Source organism: Hemitrygon akajei, chromosome 11 (assembly GCF_048418815.1).
Source record: "Hemitrygon akajei chromosome 11, sHemAka1.3, whole genome shotgun sequence".
Lineage (NCBI taxonomy): Eukaryota > Metazoa > Chordata > Chondrichthyes > Myliobatiformes > Dasyatidae > Hemitrygon > Hemitrygon akajei.
In genome coordinates, this window is record NC_133134.1 from 171,118,947 (window position 1) to 171,137,715 (window position 18,769).

At 43.7% G+C, this 18,769-nt stretch overlaps 1 protein-coding gene across 6 annotated transcripts in view; it reads left to right on the plus strand.

The window, feature by feature from the left end:
- The window catches only part of cpne1 (copine I), a 75,516-nt gene that overhangs the window by 42,845 nt on the left and 13,902 nt on the right, over positions 1-18,769 (plus strand). For 5 of the 6 annotated variants that reach the window (XM_073062249.1, XM_073062253.1, XM_073062248.1 and 2 more), the window contains 5 exons: positions 3,759-3,890; positions 7,455-7,634; positions 9,241-9,315; positions 12,605-12,676; positions 14,802-14,885. In XM_073062249.1, coding sequence (XP_072918350.1) covers positions 3,759-3,890; positions 7,455-7,634; positions 9,241-9,315; positions 12,605-12,676; positions 14,802-14,885 — 543 coding nt within the window. Of the gene's footprint in view, positions 1-1,308; positions 1,379-3,758; positions 3,891-7,454; positions 7,635-9,240; positions 9,316-12,604; positions 12,677-14,801; positions 14,886-18,769 lie in introns of those variants that run through there. The other variant, XM_073062250.1, reaches the window with a different exon arrangement.

Genomic DNA, 18,769 nt, shown 5'->3' on the forward strand with positions numbered 1-18,769 from the left:
GGACGTGATGCACATGTCCTTGTTTATAGTGGTACTGAGGTTACATTCCTAGGAATGAACATGTTGGAAGGATTAGAGAAGACTGACTATCTTTGATAGAGTGCAGACAAGAATGTCATAATGGTAAGCTACCATCAACATAAAATCTGTAGCACCAGGGGTCCCAACACTTGACCACTGCTATACCACAATCAGGATTACCTACTGTTCCACAATTCAGGAAACCTCATCACTTGGTTGTCCTCCTACCTGCAGACAGGTAGAAGCTAAAAGACAAGGCTCCAGAGAGAAGGACAACAAAAAGATGGTTGCAGAAGGCAGAGGAGTGGCTATGGGATTGATTCAAGTCAGTGGACTGCACCATGTTCAAGGAAAATCCCTACAAAAAGAAGTGGATATGGCCCAGTGCATCACGGGTAAAGCCCTTTTGCCATGGACCAGAATCATTAAGTATGGGGCCCGTGGACCCCAGTTTGGGAATGTCTGCATGAACATCTACACAAAGCATCCATCATTAAGGACCCTTCACCATGGCTATGCTCTCTGTACACTGCTGCCATCAGGAAGAAGGTACATCAGGAGTCATACCACCACACCAGGTTCAGGAAATGTTATTACCCCTCAACCATCAGGCTCTTGAATCAGAGAGGATAGCTTCACTCACCCCAACACTGAACTGTTCCCACAACCTATGGACTCATCTTCAAGGACTCTTCATCTCATGTTCTCAATATTTTCGTTTATTTATTATTATTTTTGTATTTGCACTGTTTGTTGTCATTGGTTGTTTGTCCATACTTTTGGCTGCAATCGATTCTGTTGGCGTTTCTTGTGTTTACTGTGAATGTCAGCACAAAAATGAATCTCGGGATTGTATATGGTGACTGCACTTTGATAATACATTTACTTTGATATTGTCTGATAGGTTATTGCTTTCAGGGGAACTATAATATTGCATAACCTGGAAGTCACTTAAGAATCTGATTACGAACTTCGGCGAAATTGTCTGTAGAGCAAGTTGTTGGTTTTGGTTTTGTTGCAGGAAGTATAGTTTCTAGAGAAAACTAACGAGAAAGTTAGCTGTGAGACTGTTAGGCCGTCACAATTCGGTTGTGTTTGGAGCCTGCGTTGGGCGCTGGCTTTGCAGTAATGATCTGTGCGCTGCGCTGCGCTCCCTCCCCGCCCTGGCCCGGCAAGGCGGAAATTAGTTCCATTCATCAGATGTGTGCGTTGATTTGTGATTGAAAACAGCGTGGTCCAATAACCTACACGTGTTCAAACAGTTAGCCAATCATTGCAGGAGGCGGGTATAACTCGGTTGGAGCTGGTCGACAGTAACGAAAGCGGCTGCTGGAATTTGAGGAAGGGCGAGAGCGAGGTGAATATGCTTCTGTTAGCCTGTTGCACTAGTTGTAGCTTTACATTGTAATATGGTGGGTGGGTGGGTGGGTGGGGGGGGGGGGGGGGGGCAGTATGACACGGTAAAGGTGTAGCACCGTACCCTCACTCCAGAGCCAGTGCTGTAACTCTGTCTTGCTTCAGTAAAAACGGAGCATTTTCCATGTTTCTGGACACTGAAATCTATCCAGGTCATTCACATCGTGTCCAGTGTACAAGAGGAGAGTTTTTTAGTTCTCGGAATAGGGGCCTGTTTGTAAATTCAGCAATTTTGCCCCTCCCCATTTGTGTTCGGGAGGAGGGTGAGCGCCCCCGCCCGCTGCACTTCCGTGTGGTGGAAGTAGAGGACAATACAGTACTCCTGCGGTGCTGTGGCTGGGGTGGAGGTGAAATAACTGCGATACCTTCCAAATTGGGAAGCTGCTGCTGTCCGGTGAGGTCTGGGCGAGTAATTGATGAAAGCTCTCGACCCGAATCGTTGCCTCCTCTGTACATGACTGTCTTGACCTGCTGAGTTCCTTCAGCATTTTGTGTGTGTTTGCGGGAGTCTTTGTAGATGTCACATCCAACCATGGCAGCGGTGGCGAAGGCAGCAGCTCCGACTCGCACTGTTCCATTCTGGAGCAAATTCATCAGCAGATACTTTTTTTCCCTCTGGCTTTGTCCAAGATGTCAAAGATTTTGGAAAACAGATTTTTAGTGTGTTGCCATTCCTTGGAGTCTGGGGGTATTGCCTCTTGCCAGCATTGCCATCTTTAAAAACCATGGTGGTGTCATATACATTTGAATATCTTTGTTGAAGTCCAAGGTGATTTGACTTGCTGACCATTCAAGCCCTTCAGAAGAACCACATTTCCCCCTCTAACCCATCAGCTGGGTGGAGTATATTGTCTATTGGTGTCTAAGTTGCCTGAAGGGTATATGATTAGCAAGTCTGCAGATGTGTGAATGTGGAGAGATGCTCCATTAGTGGGCAAGTTCGGGACAGAGGGCACAGCCTCAGAACAGAGGGACCTCCTTTTAGAACAGAGATGAGAAAGAAATTCTTTAGCCAGAGGGTGATGAATCTGTGGAAGTCATGGCCAGAGACGCTGTGGGTGAAGAAAGTTAAACAAGGAAAATAACAATTATACAGTCCAATCCAGCACTGTGTTGCAGGATTGGTTCCCTGAATTACTGCAGGTTCTTGAATTGTTTGAAGAAGGAAAACGTTGGTCATTCAGGCTCTTAAGCACTGCCTCTTTCATCTTACCTGTCCTTTAATCCCCTTACACAATAAACTCGGAGGTAATGTTCTCCAGTCTTATGGGTGAGTGTTGCAATATCTCCATGAGATTTTGTGAAGAAAATCACTTTCCAATATAATGAGTAAAGTATTCATGCTCTCATTGAGGAGCAAGCATGGCAGACATTTTGGAAGGAGCACTTTGGCAGTTGAACTGTAACACTGGGGAGCCGGTGTTGTGCTTTTGAAATGTTGGGTTCAATATGAACATGAGCTGTAAGTGGCTGTGGATGCGATAAACTACACCAGCAAGCTGAGATGCACCAAAGAGAAATTTTAGCAAATGAATGTACTGTCTACATGAAGAGTTACATAATTTTCCTTTGAAGGCTTATCGAGTTGGTCTGCATGTGTAACAGATGGGTGTTGGTAACCAGTCACTGTTGCCTGGGGCATTCTGATGATTCATGTTCTGGAGCTGAGTTAGATGGATCTCCTGTGGAACTGAACAAAGTTTCCGCAGTGTCTTCGAAGTGAGCATTAATAAGGAGCCGAGTTAGTATCACACATGAAGAGTCGCAGACCATTAAATCCTCTGCATAGATGCTGCCTGATCTGCTGAGTTTCACCAGTATTTTATGTGTGTTGCTCTGGATTTCCAGCATCTGTGGAATCTTTTGTTTTTGTGTAATTCTGCTGCTCAGATGAAATTCCTTAATTCTCTGAACAGAGTTGATTTATTTGTCAGATTGCAAAATGACTGATGTGGCTACAGTTCAGGGCTAAACAATAAAAAGTGACAGGCTGGCATTTTCAGGCAATTGCTTTGCCCATTCTTTTCACTCATCTGCAGGAAACAATACAAAGTGCACCTCACCCAATTTTTAATCTGACGATTCTCCGGGTTTTATATTTATTGTATTTGGTTTTTTTTATGCTGTATTAGATCCTCAGTAAAAATAAATTTGTTCTCCTTTACACTTGAGTACTGAAGAATGGCAATAAACAGATCTGAATCTTATCTGCGGGTGTGCATTGCCAACAGGGTGAATGGGCCCAGTGAGGGAATTGGTCATGTGACTGTATGCCCTGTAAAGAAAATGCTTTAAGTACATGGAACTTTTATCTTTTCCAGATGGCGCAGTGTGTGACAAAAGTGCAGTTGACCATTTCCTGTGAGAATTTGATGGACAAAGATGTTGGTTCAAAGTCTGATCCACTGTGTGTCTTACTTCAGAACACCGGGGCTGATGACCACTGGATAGAGGTAATGTTGTTTGAGGCAGCTTGTAAAGATTTTTTTTTCAGAATCAGCTTTATTATCACTAGCTTGCATGAAATGAAATTTGTTGTTTTATTGCAGCAGAACAGTGTAAAGACAAAATTGCTATAAATTAGAAAAATAAATATTGCAAAAAATGGAATTGGTGTTCATGGACCATTGGACTATTCAGAGGTCTAATGGCAAAAGGGAAGAAGCTGTTCCTGAATTGTTGGGTGTTTTTTGTCTTCAGGCTCCTGTACCCCTGATGGTAGTAATGGGAAGAGGGTGAGTTCCAGATGCTGAGGGTCCTTGATGGATGGTGTCACCTTGAGGCACCACCTCTTGAAGGTATCCTGGGGGAATAGATGGTGGGGAGGCTCGTGCACGTGACGGAACTGACTGAGTCTACAAACCTCTGCATTGGAGCCTCTGTACCAGGCTGTGATGCAACCAGTCCTTGTTCTCCACTGTACATCAATAAGAATTTGTAAAGGTCTGGTGACATGATGCACCTCAAGCACCTAACAAAGAGCCTCTGGCATGCCTTCTTCGTGGTGATATTACTGTATTGGGCCCAGGACAGATCCTGGGATGCCCAGGAACTTGAAGTGCACACCCTTTCCACCACTAACTCTCTTGATGAAGACTGGTGTGTGTTTTCTCAACTTCCCCATCCTGAAGTCCACGATCAGTTCCTTGGTGTGACTGATGTGTGCAATCTTGTTATTGCAACACTACGCAACCAGCCAATCTGTTGGAATTCCTGTTCATTTCCTTATCTCCATCTGAGATTTTGACCAACACAGTGTCATCTGCCAATTTATAAATGGAGACCTTAATGAAGTCTTAACAAAGCCTTGCATAGTAGACTGGATCAAAAAGTAAATCCATGGAATCAAAGTGGCAAGGTGGATCCAGGATTAGTCCAGGCATTGAAAGCAAAGGGTAGTAGTTTACAGTAGAGTCCTGCTACCTGAGCCGAGGCCCCTAGCACCTCTGACAGGTATCAATATGTTTGGATTAGCTGCTGTTGGGTTATGGTTTTACATTGTACCAACACATCTTCCAAGTCAACAAGGGTTTCAGTGACAAGAGAACTATTTTCAGTATGTTACAAAGGATGAACAACTCTGATGGGCAGAAGGGTGCAGAGTTGCCCATGTCCCCTCCCCTGGGAGAATCACAAACTGTTACTGTTGCCAGGCTGTTAATGAGAGAGAAAGAGATGGAACAAAAACATATTGGGACTGGAACATTTGCTTCAGACAAGGGCGAGATAACAGCCTGAGAGAGAGTTATGTTTATCCACCATGTTATGACTCCCGAAAGACTTATGGCTGCGGAGAGGGCTGTTTACGTGGTACCATCCTGCTCATTAAAATTCCTCAGTGGACAGCCGGAGTGGGCTGGTTTGATGGGTTAAGTCATTCAAACCTGATTGACACCTGAGACCCGTGAGTGGGGATAAAAGTGAGGTCTGGGGTGACACCCCTCAGACACACCAGGAGACACACTAGTGAGCATCAGAAACCCACGAGAAAGTGTGGGGCATCGGAGACCGAATGAAGGATCTGTCAATTTTAACTCACGGTCTTTATAGCGAGGCCGGTGGGGGCTTGTGTGTGTGTCCACCCTTGCCTGGGTGACGCATCCACCACGGAAGAACGGTCTAGCTAAAGGACAGAGGGGTCATACTTGAATGGCCACAACAACACATCGACGGATCAAGATCGTAAAGGAAGGTTTGCTAGGACAATAGCTGTCACTGTTTGATCGCCCTCTCGTTCTCTCGTTCTCTCGTTCTCTCTCTCTCTCTCTCTCTCTCTCTCTCTCTCTCTCTCTCTCTCTCTCTCTCCAACAATCACAACACATCGACCAACAACTATCTCAGCCTGCATGAACTGAACTGAACTTTATATTTCCATGTGACAATTCATTATCCCCTAGACAACGATAGAGCTTGTTTATTATTGATTATTATTATACCCACACTTCTAGGTTTAGTATTGCTAACGTGTATTATCTGTATATTTGCACTGATGTTGTTTTGTATATTTTACTAATAAACACTGTTGAAAATAGTACCACCAGACTCCAGTGGACACTTCTATCTTTGCTGGTAAGACACCCAGTTACAGGGTACGTAACAAGTAGTTCCACAGAGCTCAATCTTACATTCCTTTCTATCTTCCTAGAGCTGGGGAGTCGAGCATCAGAGGGCACAATCTCCTTTAGAACAGAAATGAAGAGGAATTTCTTTAGCCAGAGGTGGTGAATCCATGGAATTCATTATAACAGAGTGATTGGGCTTATTTAAAGTGAAGGTTGATAGATTCTTGATTAGTCAGGGCATCAAAGGTTGCAGGGAGACGATAGAATGGGGTTGAGAGGGATAATAAAATCAACTATGATGGAATGGCAGAGCAGACTCAAAGGTGCTGAATGTGGATGTCTTTGTAGAAACTCCAAATGAAAAGTTTGCTAATGAAGCTGGCAGTGTATGAGGTGTGCAAGGGGGTGATGAGCAATCTGGACTAGTTAATCTGGACAGTGATCTGCTTGCTGTCGTAATTTGCTGAATGGTGTTCTGCGTGAGTTTGTAAATTGACTGGAGTACATTCTTAAACATCGATAACGGCTGCAGTTTAAAAGCAATTCATTAAGTGTTAGAGTTTTTGAACACAATTGTGGTAATTATTTTGCAATTGGTCTACCTATGAGCATTGCTCCTTCACTTAGATACTCGGACTCGTGGGTGGAAGGGATAATGCCCATTCCACCCATTCCATCGTTGCAAGTTTTATATGGACAAAAATGGGCACTTGAACTATAAGCTGAAATCTAATGGAAATTGGGGGGGTGAGTAGACTCTCAGGCACTTGGTCTCAATCAAGAGCAACTCCATTGGTGTTAGAGGATGTTAGCCCCTCCCTGCTATGAAACAGAAGTGTGGACCAGGACTTTGGAAAGGGTTAATAAGATCTGTAAGACGATCAGTCAAGCACTGAAGTGTAGTTCAAAAGGAATAAAAGTAAGAATTCTTATCCTTTTGGACCATATTGAGGTACTGCAGTTTGGTTATTCTGCTGTAATTTTAGAGATTTGCAGGTGTATGACAGAATTGAGAGTTCCTGACAAGACAAAAATGACTTGAATCCCTTTTAATCCAGAATAAATCTGCAAAGTGGTGTCTTTATAACGAGGATATATTGGAAAACTTGTAAGTATTGTTAAGGGTGGCACGTTAGTAGCGCTCTACAGCATCAGCAATTGCGGTTCATTCTCTGCTGCTGTCTGTAAGGAGTTTGTACATCCTCACCATGACCGTGTGGGGATTTCCTCCAGGCGCTCCGGTTTCCTCCCACATTCGAAAGACGTACAGGTTAGGGTTAGTAATAGGTGGGCATGCTACGTTGGTACTGCAAGCATGGTGACACTTGTGAGCTGCCCTCAGACTTGGTTATTGATGCAAACAACACACTTCACTCTGTTGATATACATGTGACAAATAAAACTAACTGAATCTACTAAAGCTAATTTTTAATAACTTTTTTCTCCTCCCAACAGTTGGACCGAACTGAAAGGGTGAAGAACTGCCAGAAGCCTGAATTTGCCAAGAAGCTGGAGGTGGATTATTTCTTCGAGCGCGTGCAGAAACTGAAATTCGGCATTTATGATATCGACAATAAATCCTCTGCCCTGAACGATGATGACTATCTGGGAGGAGTGGAATGTACCCTGGGACAGGTGACTTGCTCTGGGTATTGCACTGTTAAGGCTACCTTGTCCTGCTCCCTGTGAGGAAGCTCTGCTGGGATTGGCTAGGTGCGGTGTTGGGCTTGGCACCTGGCACCTCTCAGTTCCCTACTTCTTGTATGGTTCCTCCGGGCCAAGGGTGGAGAGTTAACATGCAGTAAATATTTGTTACTCCTCTACGATGAGGGGCCATAATATTAAGGAAAATGTAGGGCAGATGTCAGAGGTAGGTATTTTTACACAATGGTGGGTACATGGAACTCACTGCTGGTGTTGTGGTAGACACAGATACAGAGGGACATTTTAAAATAAAACCTTAGATGGGCAGATAAATGATAGAAAAATAGAGACCTATGTGGAAAGGAAAGGTTAGATCAGCGGTTCCCAATCTTTCATGCCACGGAGCCTTACCATTAACCGAGGGGTCTGTGGACCCCGGGTTGCAAATCTCTGGATGATATTGATCTTAGAGTAGGTTAACAGCTTAGCACAACATTGTGTACACTGTGCTTTAGTGTTTTATGTTAATAAGTTGAAGCTGAGCGTTGGAGAAGTCAATGTTCTGTCTCCAGCAGTCCAGTAAGAAGGATGGCTTTGCTAGGTAATGTTAGGATGGCAGATGAGATTTGAAGTGCTGTGTCTGTTCCCTTGGGAGCAGAGAAATCCAGAGGATGGTTTTTAAATGACAGAATATTTCCATCATTTCTGGTGGGTGGGGGGAGCAGAGTAAGAAGCAAGGGACAAGTCGATTATTGGACAATGGGGAGTTTGGCACTGGAGTCACCTCTCCAGGGCACAAGCCTAGGCGGAAGGTATGGAGATCCTGGGATTCCCATTTGTCAAGACCCCCCTCTCGGCCTCACCAGTGTACTGTAGTCCAAAGGAAAGCAAAGCAATACACTTGGCACCATCTTGGCTGCAGGAAGGACGTTCAGTGATGTCCAGCCTCCTCAGGGGCTCCACTCTGGATTTTCTGTCTGGGTTTACTCCTGTAGCTGTCGTCTCTCCCGAGGCCCCCAGCAAGGCAGTAGTGCTATTTACCCATAGCTGGGGATCTGGTTCACAATCACCGGGGCAATCTCCACGCTGGTAGTCCTGCGTGCTGTGTGTGCAGGGGCCAGACCTCCTCCCTGTCCTCTGTAGTCCAGCCTGAGTCCGAAAGGAGTTCAGTTTCTGTGTGTCGCCAGCGAGGAGAGGCTGTAAACTGGCAAGGTGAGACTTGGGCGTTCAGCTCTCCTTTTCGCAAGACTGCTAGCCAGCATTGGAAGCTGAGAGCGACGAGCACTACCCACTACACTACCACGCTAGACGTGTCACAGCAGCCATTTGACACAGTGGATTATAAATTGTAACTGATCAATGAGGATGATCCAGGAGGAAAGCAACCAGACAAAGTATATGAAAAGGGAAAAACATTGTTTCATTTAGCAGAAAAATCAAATGTTTGAAGGGCCATGTTAAGAGCTTGTGTCAGTGAGATTGCTACAAGAATGTTAAGGAAGCATGACTGTAGTGTTGTCCTGATGCACAGCTCTAGGGACTGGGTTTAGGGTTGATAAGTTGGCCAGTCTATTAAACATCTTCCTAATTTTTACAGATTGTCTCAAGTAAAACATTCACTCGACCCCTTGAGTTGAAGAAAGGAAAGCTGGCTGGTAAAGGAAGCATCACTGTAAGTAAAATTACGCTGTTCTTGCAACCCCCACCACCCCTACACACCATTCGCTCATTTTCTGTGTCTTTCCCAAGGTCAGGGAAATTTCAGACTTCAGACCAAGACCGTAAGACATAGGAGCAGAATTAAGCCATTCAGCCCATCAAGTCTGCTCAGCCATTCCATCATGGCTGATTCATTATCCCTCTCAACGTCCATTCTCCTGCCTTCTCCCTGTAACCTTTGATGTCTTGACTAATCCAGAACTTGCTGGAATCTGAGGTTCTTTCAAAAGCCAAGAATGAGGCATAAAAACTATTGTAAAGCAACAAGTTTATTAAGCATTAAGGGAACAAAGGAACTGGAAACAGTAGCCTAGTAGTGACTCTTACACCATAGAAAACATATTTCATTTTCAAATTTGTAGATGAGTTAATCAATCAGATAGCCCCTATTCAAATAATGCAATGTCCAAGAAGTTTGCAGAATAATATGAAGAACTATAATCATTAGGGGACACACTAAACAATTGCATATACATAGCTACTTGTGTAAAATATAGGCAAGCATGAGAAAGTTCAAACCACAAAGAAAGTAACCATTATACAATCTAATCAAGAACCTATCAACCTCCACTTTAAATATACCAGATGACTTGGCCTCCATAGCTGTCAGTGGTGATGAATTCCAATTCAACTTGTTCACATTGACTCAAGTGGCTTTGTGTTGCTATTGGCATAAAATGGAAATCAGATAATTCAGTAAGTTACCTAAAATCAAAATGTTGACTATATAATCAGAGGTTGATATCTCCTATTGTGATTCAGGAGTGAATCCAGTTTCAATTACATTATAATAAAGGGTAAAATCTAGTTAGCCAATCACACAAAATGAACTAGAAATCTCAGGCATGAGAAAAATCTTTCATCTAGGAGGTTTTCCTACAGCAGTTTTGGGACATTTGAGGGAGAGCTTTTCTCTATAGGCAACCCATACTGTTCCTCCCCTAAAGGTGAATCACAAACTGCAGGAAATGCTGGAAACACTGAAATTCAGATGGTGCCTGTGGAGTACTGACCATGCCACGGTAACGTGGTAGTTAGCACGACCCTATTACGGCTCGGGGTGTTGGTCTTTGGAGTTCAATTCCAGTGTCCTCTGTAAGAAAGCTTGTGCATTTCTTTTCAGGAACCCATGGGTTTCCTCTTGCACTCCAGTTTCCTCCCCCACTCCAAAGATGTACTCGTTAGTAGGTTAATTGATCATTGTAAATTGTTCTGTTATTAGGTTAGGGTTGCTGGGTGGCACCGGAAAGACCTGTTCCGAGCTGTATCTCTAAGTAAAAAGTAATTGAAGTGAGGTATTAACTGATCAACAGCTCCAGCCATTGATCCATTCCACTGTTCCTCACCACCACTACATACACACAAGCCGGCGGCAGTTTATGTACACACAACCGGTCAACGTATAGCAGTTACTTTTACATTGTGTTTCAGAGGATTGCTTTTACATTGGTATTAATTGTGTTTTTTTATGCTTATTGTGATTTATTTTATTTTGCTGCATCAGATCCAGAGTAGCAGTCACTTTGTTCTTTACACATGCCAATTAAAAATCTTGATTGCAGGAGGTGTGATCAGTAAATTTGTGGGCAATGAGACAGTTGATGTGGATAGTGAAGACTGTGTCTGGGTATGGCAGGATATACATCAGTTGATGGAAGTTGATCATAATAAGTGTGAGAAAGTTAGAAAAATAAAGGGCTGTGAATAGCCCTAAATAATTTCTAAAGTACGAGGGGTGATCGATAAGTTCATGGCCTAAAGTAGGAGGAGTCAATTTTAGAAAACCTAGCATATTTATTTTTCCTATATTTACACATTTAGTCCAGCAGTCGTGGAGTGTACGGATCCCTTCTTTGTAGAAGTCAGCGTCTTGGTCCACAGCATGGGCTGATTGATAAGTTCGTAGCCTAAGGTAGAACGAGATGAGTTATTAACTTCAAACTTCTTGCATTATCACTCAGAGTTGAACCGCACGTGCATGTAACGAGAACTGTATAACTCATCTCCTTCTACCTTAGGCCACAAACTTATCCCTGCTGTGGACCAGTTCTACAGAGAAGGGATCCGTATGCTCAACGGCCGCTGGATCAAGTGTGTAAATGGAGGAGGGGACTTTGTTGAAAAATAAATCTGCTAGGTTTTCTAAAATCGACTCTTTCTACCTTAGGCCACAGACTTATCAATCACCCCTCGTAAGTACGTGCTCGGCACAGCATTGTGGGCCGAAGGGTCTGTATTGTGCTGTAGGTTTTCTAAGTTTCTATTTCTATGAAGATGTTGCATTTTAGAAAGCTGGGTGGAGTAGGATGTGTACAGTAAATGGGGGAACATTAACGAATGCTGAAGAACAGAAGGAGAGTGGGGTTTAAGTCCATAGTTTGTTGAAAGTTTCAGCACGAGCAATAGGGTGGTGAAGGAGATTGCACTTGTGGATCGGGGCATAGAATATATATAGACTAGGAAGCAATGATGCAACTGTCCAAATGACAGGTCAGATGGCTGTGCTCACTGGCTGGATATGAAGGCACTGAAGCGGATGTTGCAGAGGCTGGAGACATTAGTTGCGAGGAGAGACTGGATAAGCTGGGTTCATCTTCCCGGGAGCAAGGGAGGCAGAAGGATGACCTGGCAGATGCACGTCAAGTATGGATAGAGCTTGCTTCCCGTGGCACGAGTACCAAAACAACTGGGCACAGGTTTACCGTGAGAGGGAGGAGTCTTAGAAGGGGTCTGAGACGATGTCTTTTTTAGCACAGAGGTTGATATCTGGAGCTTGCTGCCAGAGGAAGTGGTGGAATTGTATACATATACCAGTGATTCCCAACCTTGGTTCTAAGGTAGGAGTCTGTGGCATAAAAAAGATTGGGAACCCATGACATGTGCAAGTTTGAAGAGGCATTTAGGCAGATACTGCAATAGGCAAGGCATGCAAGGATAAGGTCCTAATGCTGGTAGATGGGATTACTGTTGGCATGGACATGGCTTTCTGTCCTGCAGGTCTCTACGTCTGTGAAAGAGAAACAGACTCAATGCTTCAGGTCCTCTGGAGAAGCTGTTCATATTTCAGTCTGGAAGGAGCTTTACTCTATCTGATATGTGTAGGCTGTGCATTGGAAGTATTTGCTGTTGACCCTGGGTTTTCCAAGTAACTCCCTGAAGAAAACTGTTTTAGAGAATCCTGTGAAAATTTGATAAGAATTTGTATTCTGATGTAAACTTTGTTTTTTAACCCTTGTGTTCAGATTGTAGCCGAAGAGATGAACGATAAAAGATCAGCAGTTCTGCAGCTGGAGGCCAGGAACCTGGAAAATAAGGTGCTGACCAATGGGAGGGCATCTTTCAGTGTTTGGAGAGGGGTTAAACAGTGGCTCAGGTAATGAGAGTGTGGTTGTTTGAAGTTGTGGTCAGTGTTGTCCCAGGACCCTGGACCACGCACTGGATGTTGTTGTGCATGTCTTCACACCTTGGATAACATCAGTGCTGTCCATAAAACCATAAGGAACAGGAACAGAATCAGGCCATTTGGCCCATCGAGTCTGCTCTGCCAGTCTGGTTTGTCCTTTTCAAACCTGTTCATCTGCCTTCTCCTTTAACCTTTGATGCCCTTACCAATCAAGAACCTATCAACCGCCGCATTAAATATACCCAGTGATTTGGCCTCCACATTGTCTGTGGCAACGAATTCCACAGATTCACTATTCTCTTATTAAAGAAATTCCTCCTTATTGCTGTTCTAAAGGCAGTATTCTGAGGTAATGCCCTCTGGTCCTAGACTCACCAACCATAGGAAATATCCTCTCTATATTTGCTCTAAGGCTTTTCAATATTTGATAGGTTTCAATAAGATCTCCCTCTCATTCTTCTAATCTCCAGTGGTACAGGCCCAAAACCCGTTGAAGACTGACACAAAATACTTATTGAGCTCATCCACCATTTCTTTGTCCCCTATTGTTACCTTTCCAGTGGCATTTTCCACTGGTTTGATTTCCACTCTTGCTTCTCTTTTACTCTTTACATATCTGGAAACAAAAACTTACGGTATCCTCTTGGTTTTACTGGTTACCTTACCTTCATATTTCATCTATTCTTTCCATATGGCTTTTTTAGCTGGCTTCTGTTGGTTTTTAAAAGTTTCCAAGTTTCAACAGTGGCACAGCCATTTGTAAATCTGGACAGTTACAGCACGAAGCAGGAAGTTAAGTCCAGCCTGGTTGTCCTCTCTGACTACCTCACTCTGCCTGGCAGTTGTGGTTGTAGTCTTCCGTCAGCAATAGCTACAGAATCTCTGGGAATCAGAGCCTGGCAAGCTTGAGCTGCCCTTCAATTTACAGTAGTCGACCCCTTTTCGAAAATCAGAGATCTTTACTTGAGATATTGGCAATAAAAACCTCCCTCTTTACTGTTCGTAATTATTTGCAAGTTCCCAATCCACTTCCTCCAGGTTATGGATTTGCAGTACAGTAACTATCTCCATTTCTGGGCATGCTTGGGGACAAACCTTGTAGCTGGTGCAGTGGGGAGAGTGTAGTCTGTGTACAGTGTCCAGTGTTTCATCGCTGACTTGCCTCAATCTGACTGAATGCCTGAATGAAAAAACATCTTCCTCTGCTCTCCTGAACCAAGGTAAACCTAAACCATTAAAAACGGAATTGATGAGATAAAATCAAACCAAATTTCACTATAGGGCAGGGGTTCCCAACCTTTTTTATAATACCATGGGCCAATACCATTAAGCAAGGGGTCTGTGGACCCCAGGTTGGGAACTCTGCTGTAGTGACACAGGATGGCAGATGCTTGAAAGTCTGGACAAATGTGCTGGATGAACTTGGGTCAGTTAGCATGTACAGAGGGAAACAGACACTTGACGTTTCAGGCTGAGACCCTTCATTCTTCCATATGTCAGCGACCCATTTTCTTCCACAGATGCTGACTGACCTGTTGTGTCCTGACGAAGGGTCTCGGCCCGAAATGTCGACAGTGCTTCTCCTGCCTGGCCTGCTGTGTTCCACCAGCATTTTGTGTGTGTTGTTTGAATTTCCAGCATCTGCAGATTTCCGTGTTTGCTGCTGTGTTCCTGCAGTGTTTTTCATGCATCACTTTAACAGTCGACTCACTGTTTATGTCACCTCGTCAAGACTTTTGCAGTGGCACATTGCAAGCTTGCCAGCTGGAAAGGCAAGAGATGGGAGCTGTGTGGAACTCTCAACATGCCCACGTTTTCTCCCCAAATCACCCACTACCCTGTCTTGCAGACATTTCACTTTAGTTAAACTGTGGAACTCTTTCCCCGAAAGCACTGTGGGAACACCTTCACCAGAAGCACCGCAATGCTTCAAGAAGGTGGCTCAAACCCACTAAGAGCAATTCATGGAGCATAAAGTTTTTAGTTTTATATGTGCTTAATCTTAGTTAACAAGACTTTTTCCTTTTGTTTAAAAGGATTTTATGGGGAAATCGGATCCATTTATGGAGCTGTACCGACAAGGAGATGGTGACAAATGGCAGCTAGCCTACCGTTCAGAGGTAGAATCACTCAGGAATCCAGAGGGGGTGGAGGCTGGGGGCAGGTGGGGGTGCATGAGCATTGGTGAGAATGCCTCCCTCAACAAATGTATTCTATGTATTTTCTGTTTGTGGACTTCAAGCAGATGGCATTGTTATTTTTCCCATGTGAAGCAATTGATTTTCTGTGATAGCCTCCGTTTAACATAGAGTGTTGATTACAGAGAGGCCACTCAGCCCATCATACAGCAGAATAGCCAACATCGTTCCTTTGCTTAAGAAGAGCAACTGGAACAGTTCAAGAAGTTAATGACCAGTGAGCCTTGCGTCAGTGAAGAGAATTTATTAGAGCGGGTTCTTGGGATGGAATTTACTTGCATTTGGAAAAGCATGGACTTATTGAGAATGGTCACCATGGGTTTGTGCAGGCGAGGTCCTGACTCACAAACTTGATTAATCTTTTTCTGAGGGGGTGACAAAGGTGAGGCTAACTCAGTGAAGATTGTTTACATGGATGTCACTAAAACATTTGACAAGAGCTTTGTAATAGGCTGGTCCAGAAGATTATATGGGATTCACAGAGAGTTGACAAATTGGGTCCACAATTGACATGGTCACAGATTCCAGGCTATTGGTGGAGGGAGTTTCTCTGATTTACAACTCTGTATCCCATGGTGATCTGTGACTTGTGTAATAGATAAATGATCTGCTGAGTATGTAGGCAGACTGATGGATAAGTTTGTAGATGGTGTGAACATTGATGGAGTTGTGGATAACAAGGAAACCTGTCAAAGTTTACCACAGGCTAGAGATCAGTTGAAAATTTGGGCAGAGAAATGGCAGATGACATTTAATTTGGGCATGTGTGAGGTGTTGTATGTTAGACACTCAAATGCAAGAGGAACGTGTACAGTAAGTGGGAGGATCCAAAGGAGAGAGGGATGGAGGGTGCAAGTTCATAGCTTCCTGAGAGCATCCATACAAGTGGGTGAGGGGGAGGGAATGAAGATGCTTCCCTTCATTGGTCATGCTATTGAATGCAAAAGTTAGGGAGTCACATTGCAGATGTATATAACTTTGATTAGGCCACATTTTGGAGTTCTGTGTGCCTTTCTGGTCATTCCATTACGGAATGGTGTGGAGGCTTGGGAAAGGGAGTAAAATTGGTTCACCTGTCTGTTTCCTAGGTTGCAGTATATTAGTTGAGGAGAACTTGTCCAAACTTGGATTGTTTTCTCTGAATTAGCAGAATCTGAGGTCTGACTTGATAGAAATGAACAAAATTCTAAGAGACATCGATGAGGTAGATGGCATTTTTGCCAAGGTAGAAATGTATCATCAACATTGTCAGTGATTCCTCCCATCCATCCAACAATCTCTGACCCCATACCATCAGGCAAGAGGTGCCATAGCATTGGGACAAGAACTGTTAGGAGGGGAAACAGCTTCTTCCCCCAGGACCATGAGACTCCCAGCCACCACCCAGATCTCATCATGTATGAAGCACCAATAGTGTTTACTTTTTAACCTGTCATAAATGCACCCTATTTGTTAAGTTACTTGTAATATTACTTTATGATGTGTGGGTTACAGTGTAGGTACTGTGTTGTGCACCTTGGTCTGGAAGAACATTGTTTCAATAAGCTTGAAAATATGAAGCTTGAAATATGAAATACTAGAGGGTTTGGGGTGAGATGAAGAGTTTAAAGGAGATTTAGGGAGGTGAGTGCCTGGAACACACAGCATGATAAGCAGATGCAATAGCAATTATTAAGAGACAGGCAGAGATAGGAGGGATGTAGACCATTTCAGTCCTACCACCGATACCCAGATGCTGAGAGAGTGTGACTACGACCCTGTTACTGTGGTTCCGTAGGCTGCCTGATGCTGTGTAAGTGGGAAGATCACACTAAACCTTGGACCCACTAAGTTATGCGGGTTGCTCTAGGGTTAGTGACAGTGTGAGTCTATAGGAAACGTTAGAGGAAATGTCACTATCAAACGGTGCCACAGTAGCACAGAGATGAGCTAAACACTATTACAGTGCCAACAACTGGGGCTCATTTCCCTCCCACGTTCCAAAGACCTACTGGCTAGGAGGCTAATTGGTCCCATGGGTGTAATTGGGCTACATGGGCATTTAACTGCTGTTTCTCTAAATAAAATTAAATAAAATAATTTATTAAAATGGTCCTGGGGTGAGGGACAGTTAAATGGAGAAGTTGAGGCTGTTCTCCGTGGGGAAAGGTTCTGGGAAATTTGATAGAACTGTTGAGCATGACAATGGTTTTAATTAAAGCAAAGACAAGCATTTTGTACTGGCAGGAATATCAGCAACCAGAGGGCAGGATTTAAGGAGCAGGAAGCAAGTTTAAGAATTTATTTGATGCAGCAGGTTGCTGGGATCTGGAATTCCTCTTTGGAAATGTAATGGAAGCCACTTCAGTAATTATCAGGAATAAATTGAAGCAGTAATGTGCAGGGCCGTGGTGAGAGAACAGGGGAGTGGCACTGATTAAATATAGTGGCATGCAAAAATCTGGGCACCCCGGTCAAAATTTCTGTTACTGTGAATAGTTAAGTGAGTAGAAGATGAACTGATCTCCAAAAGTCATGATGTTAAAGATGAAGCATTCTTTTCAACATTTTAAGCAAGGTAAGTGTCTTATATTTCCTTTGTACAATTTTAGAGTGGGGGGAAAGAAAGGAAAGGAGCACCATGCAAAAGTTTGGGCACTCCAAGAAATTTAAGCTCTCAGGCAACTTTTACCAAGGTCTCAGACCTTAATTAGCTTGTTAGGGCTATGGCTTGTTCACAGTCATCATTAAGGAAGGCCAGGTGATGCAAATTTCAAAGCTTTATAAATACCCTGACTCCTCAAACCTTGTCCCAACAATCAGCAGCCATGGGCTCCTTTAAGCAGCTGCCTAGCACTCTGAAAATTAAAATAAATGATGCCCACAAAGCAGGAGAAGGCTATAAGAAGGCAAAGTGTTTTCAGGTAGCCATTTCCTCAGTTCGTAATGTAATTAAGAAATGACAGTTAACAGGAACGGTGGAGGTCAAGTTGAGGTCTGGAAGACCAAGAAAACTTTCTGAGAGAACTGCTCGTAGAATAGCTAGAAGGGCAAATCAAAACCCCCGTTTGACTGCAAAAGACCTTCAGGAAGATTTAGCAGACTCTGGAGTGGTGGTGCACTGTTCTACTGAGCAGCGACACCTGCACAAATATGACCTTCATGGAAGAGTCATCGGAAGAAAACCTTTCATGTGTCCGCACCACAAAATTCAGTGTCAGAAGTTTGCAAATTAGCATCTAAACAAGCTTGATGTATTTTGGAAACAAGTCCTGTGGACTGATGAAAATAAAATAGAACTTTTTGGCCACAGTGAGCAAAGGTACGTTTGGAGAAAAAAGGGTGCAGAATTTCATGAAAAGAACACCTCTCCAACTGTTAAGCACGTGGGTGGATCATTCATGCTTTGGGCTTGTGTTGCAGTCGGTGGCACGGAGAGCATTTCACTGGTAGAGGAAAGAATGAATTCAATTAAATACCAGCAAATTCTGGAAGCAAACATCACACCGTCTGCACAAAGGCTGAAGATGAAAAGAGGATGACTTCTACAACAGGATAATGATCCTAAACACACCTCAAAATCCACAATGGACTACCTCAAGAGGCACAAGCTGAAGGTTTTGCCATGGCCCTCACAGTACCCCGACCTAAACATCATTTAAAATCTGTAGAGAGACATCAAAAGAACATTGCATGCAAGACAGCTCAAGAATCTCACAGAACTAGAAGCCTTTGGCAAGGAAGGATGGGTGAAAATCCCCCAAACAAGAATTTGAAAGACTCTTAGCTGGCTACAGAAAGCGTTTACAAGCTGTGATACTTGTCAA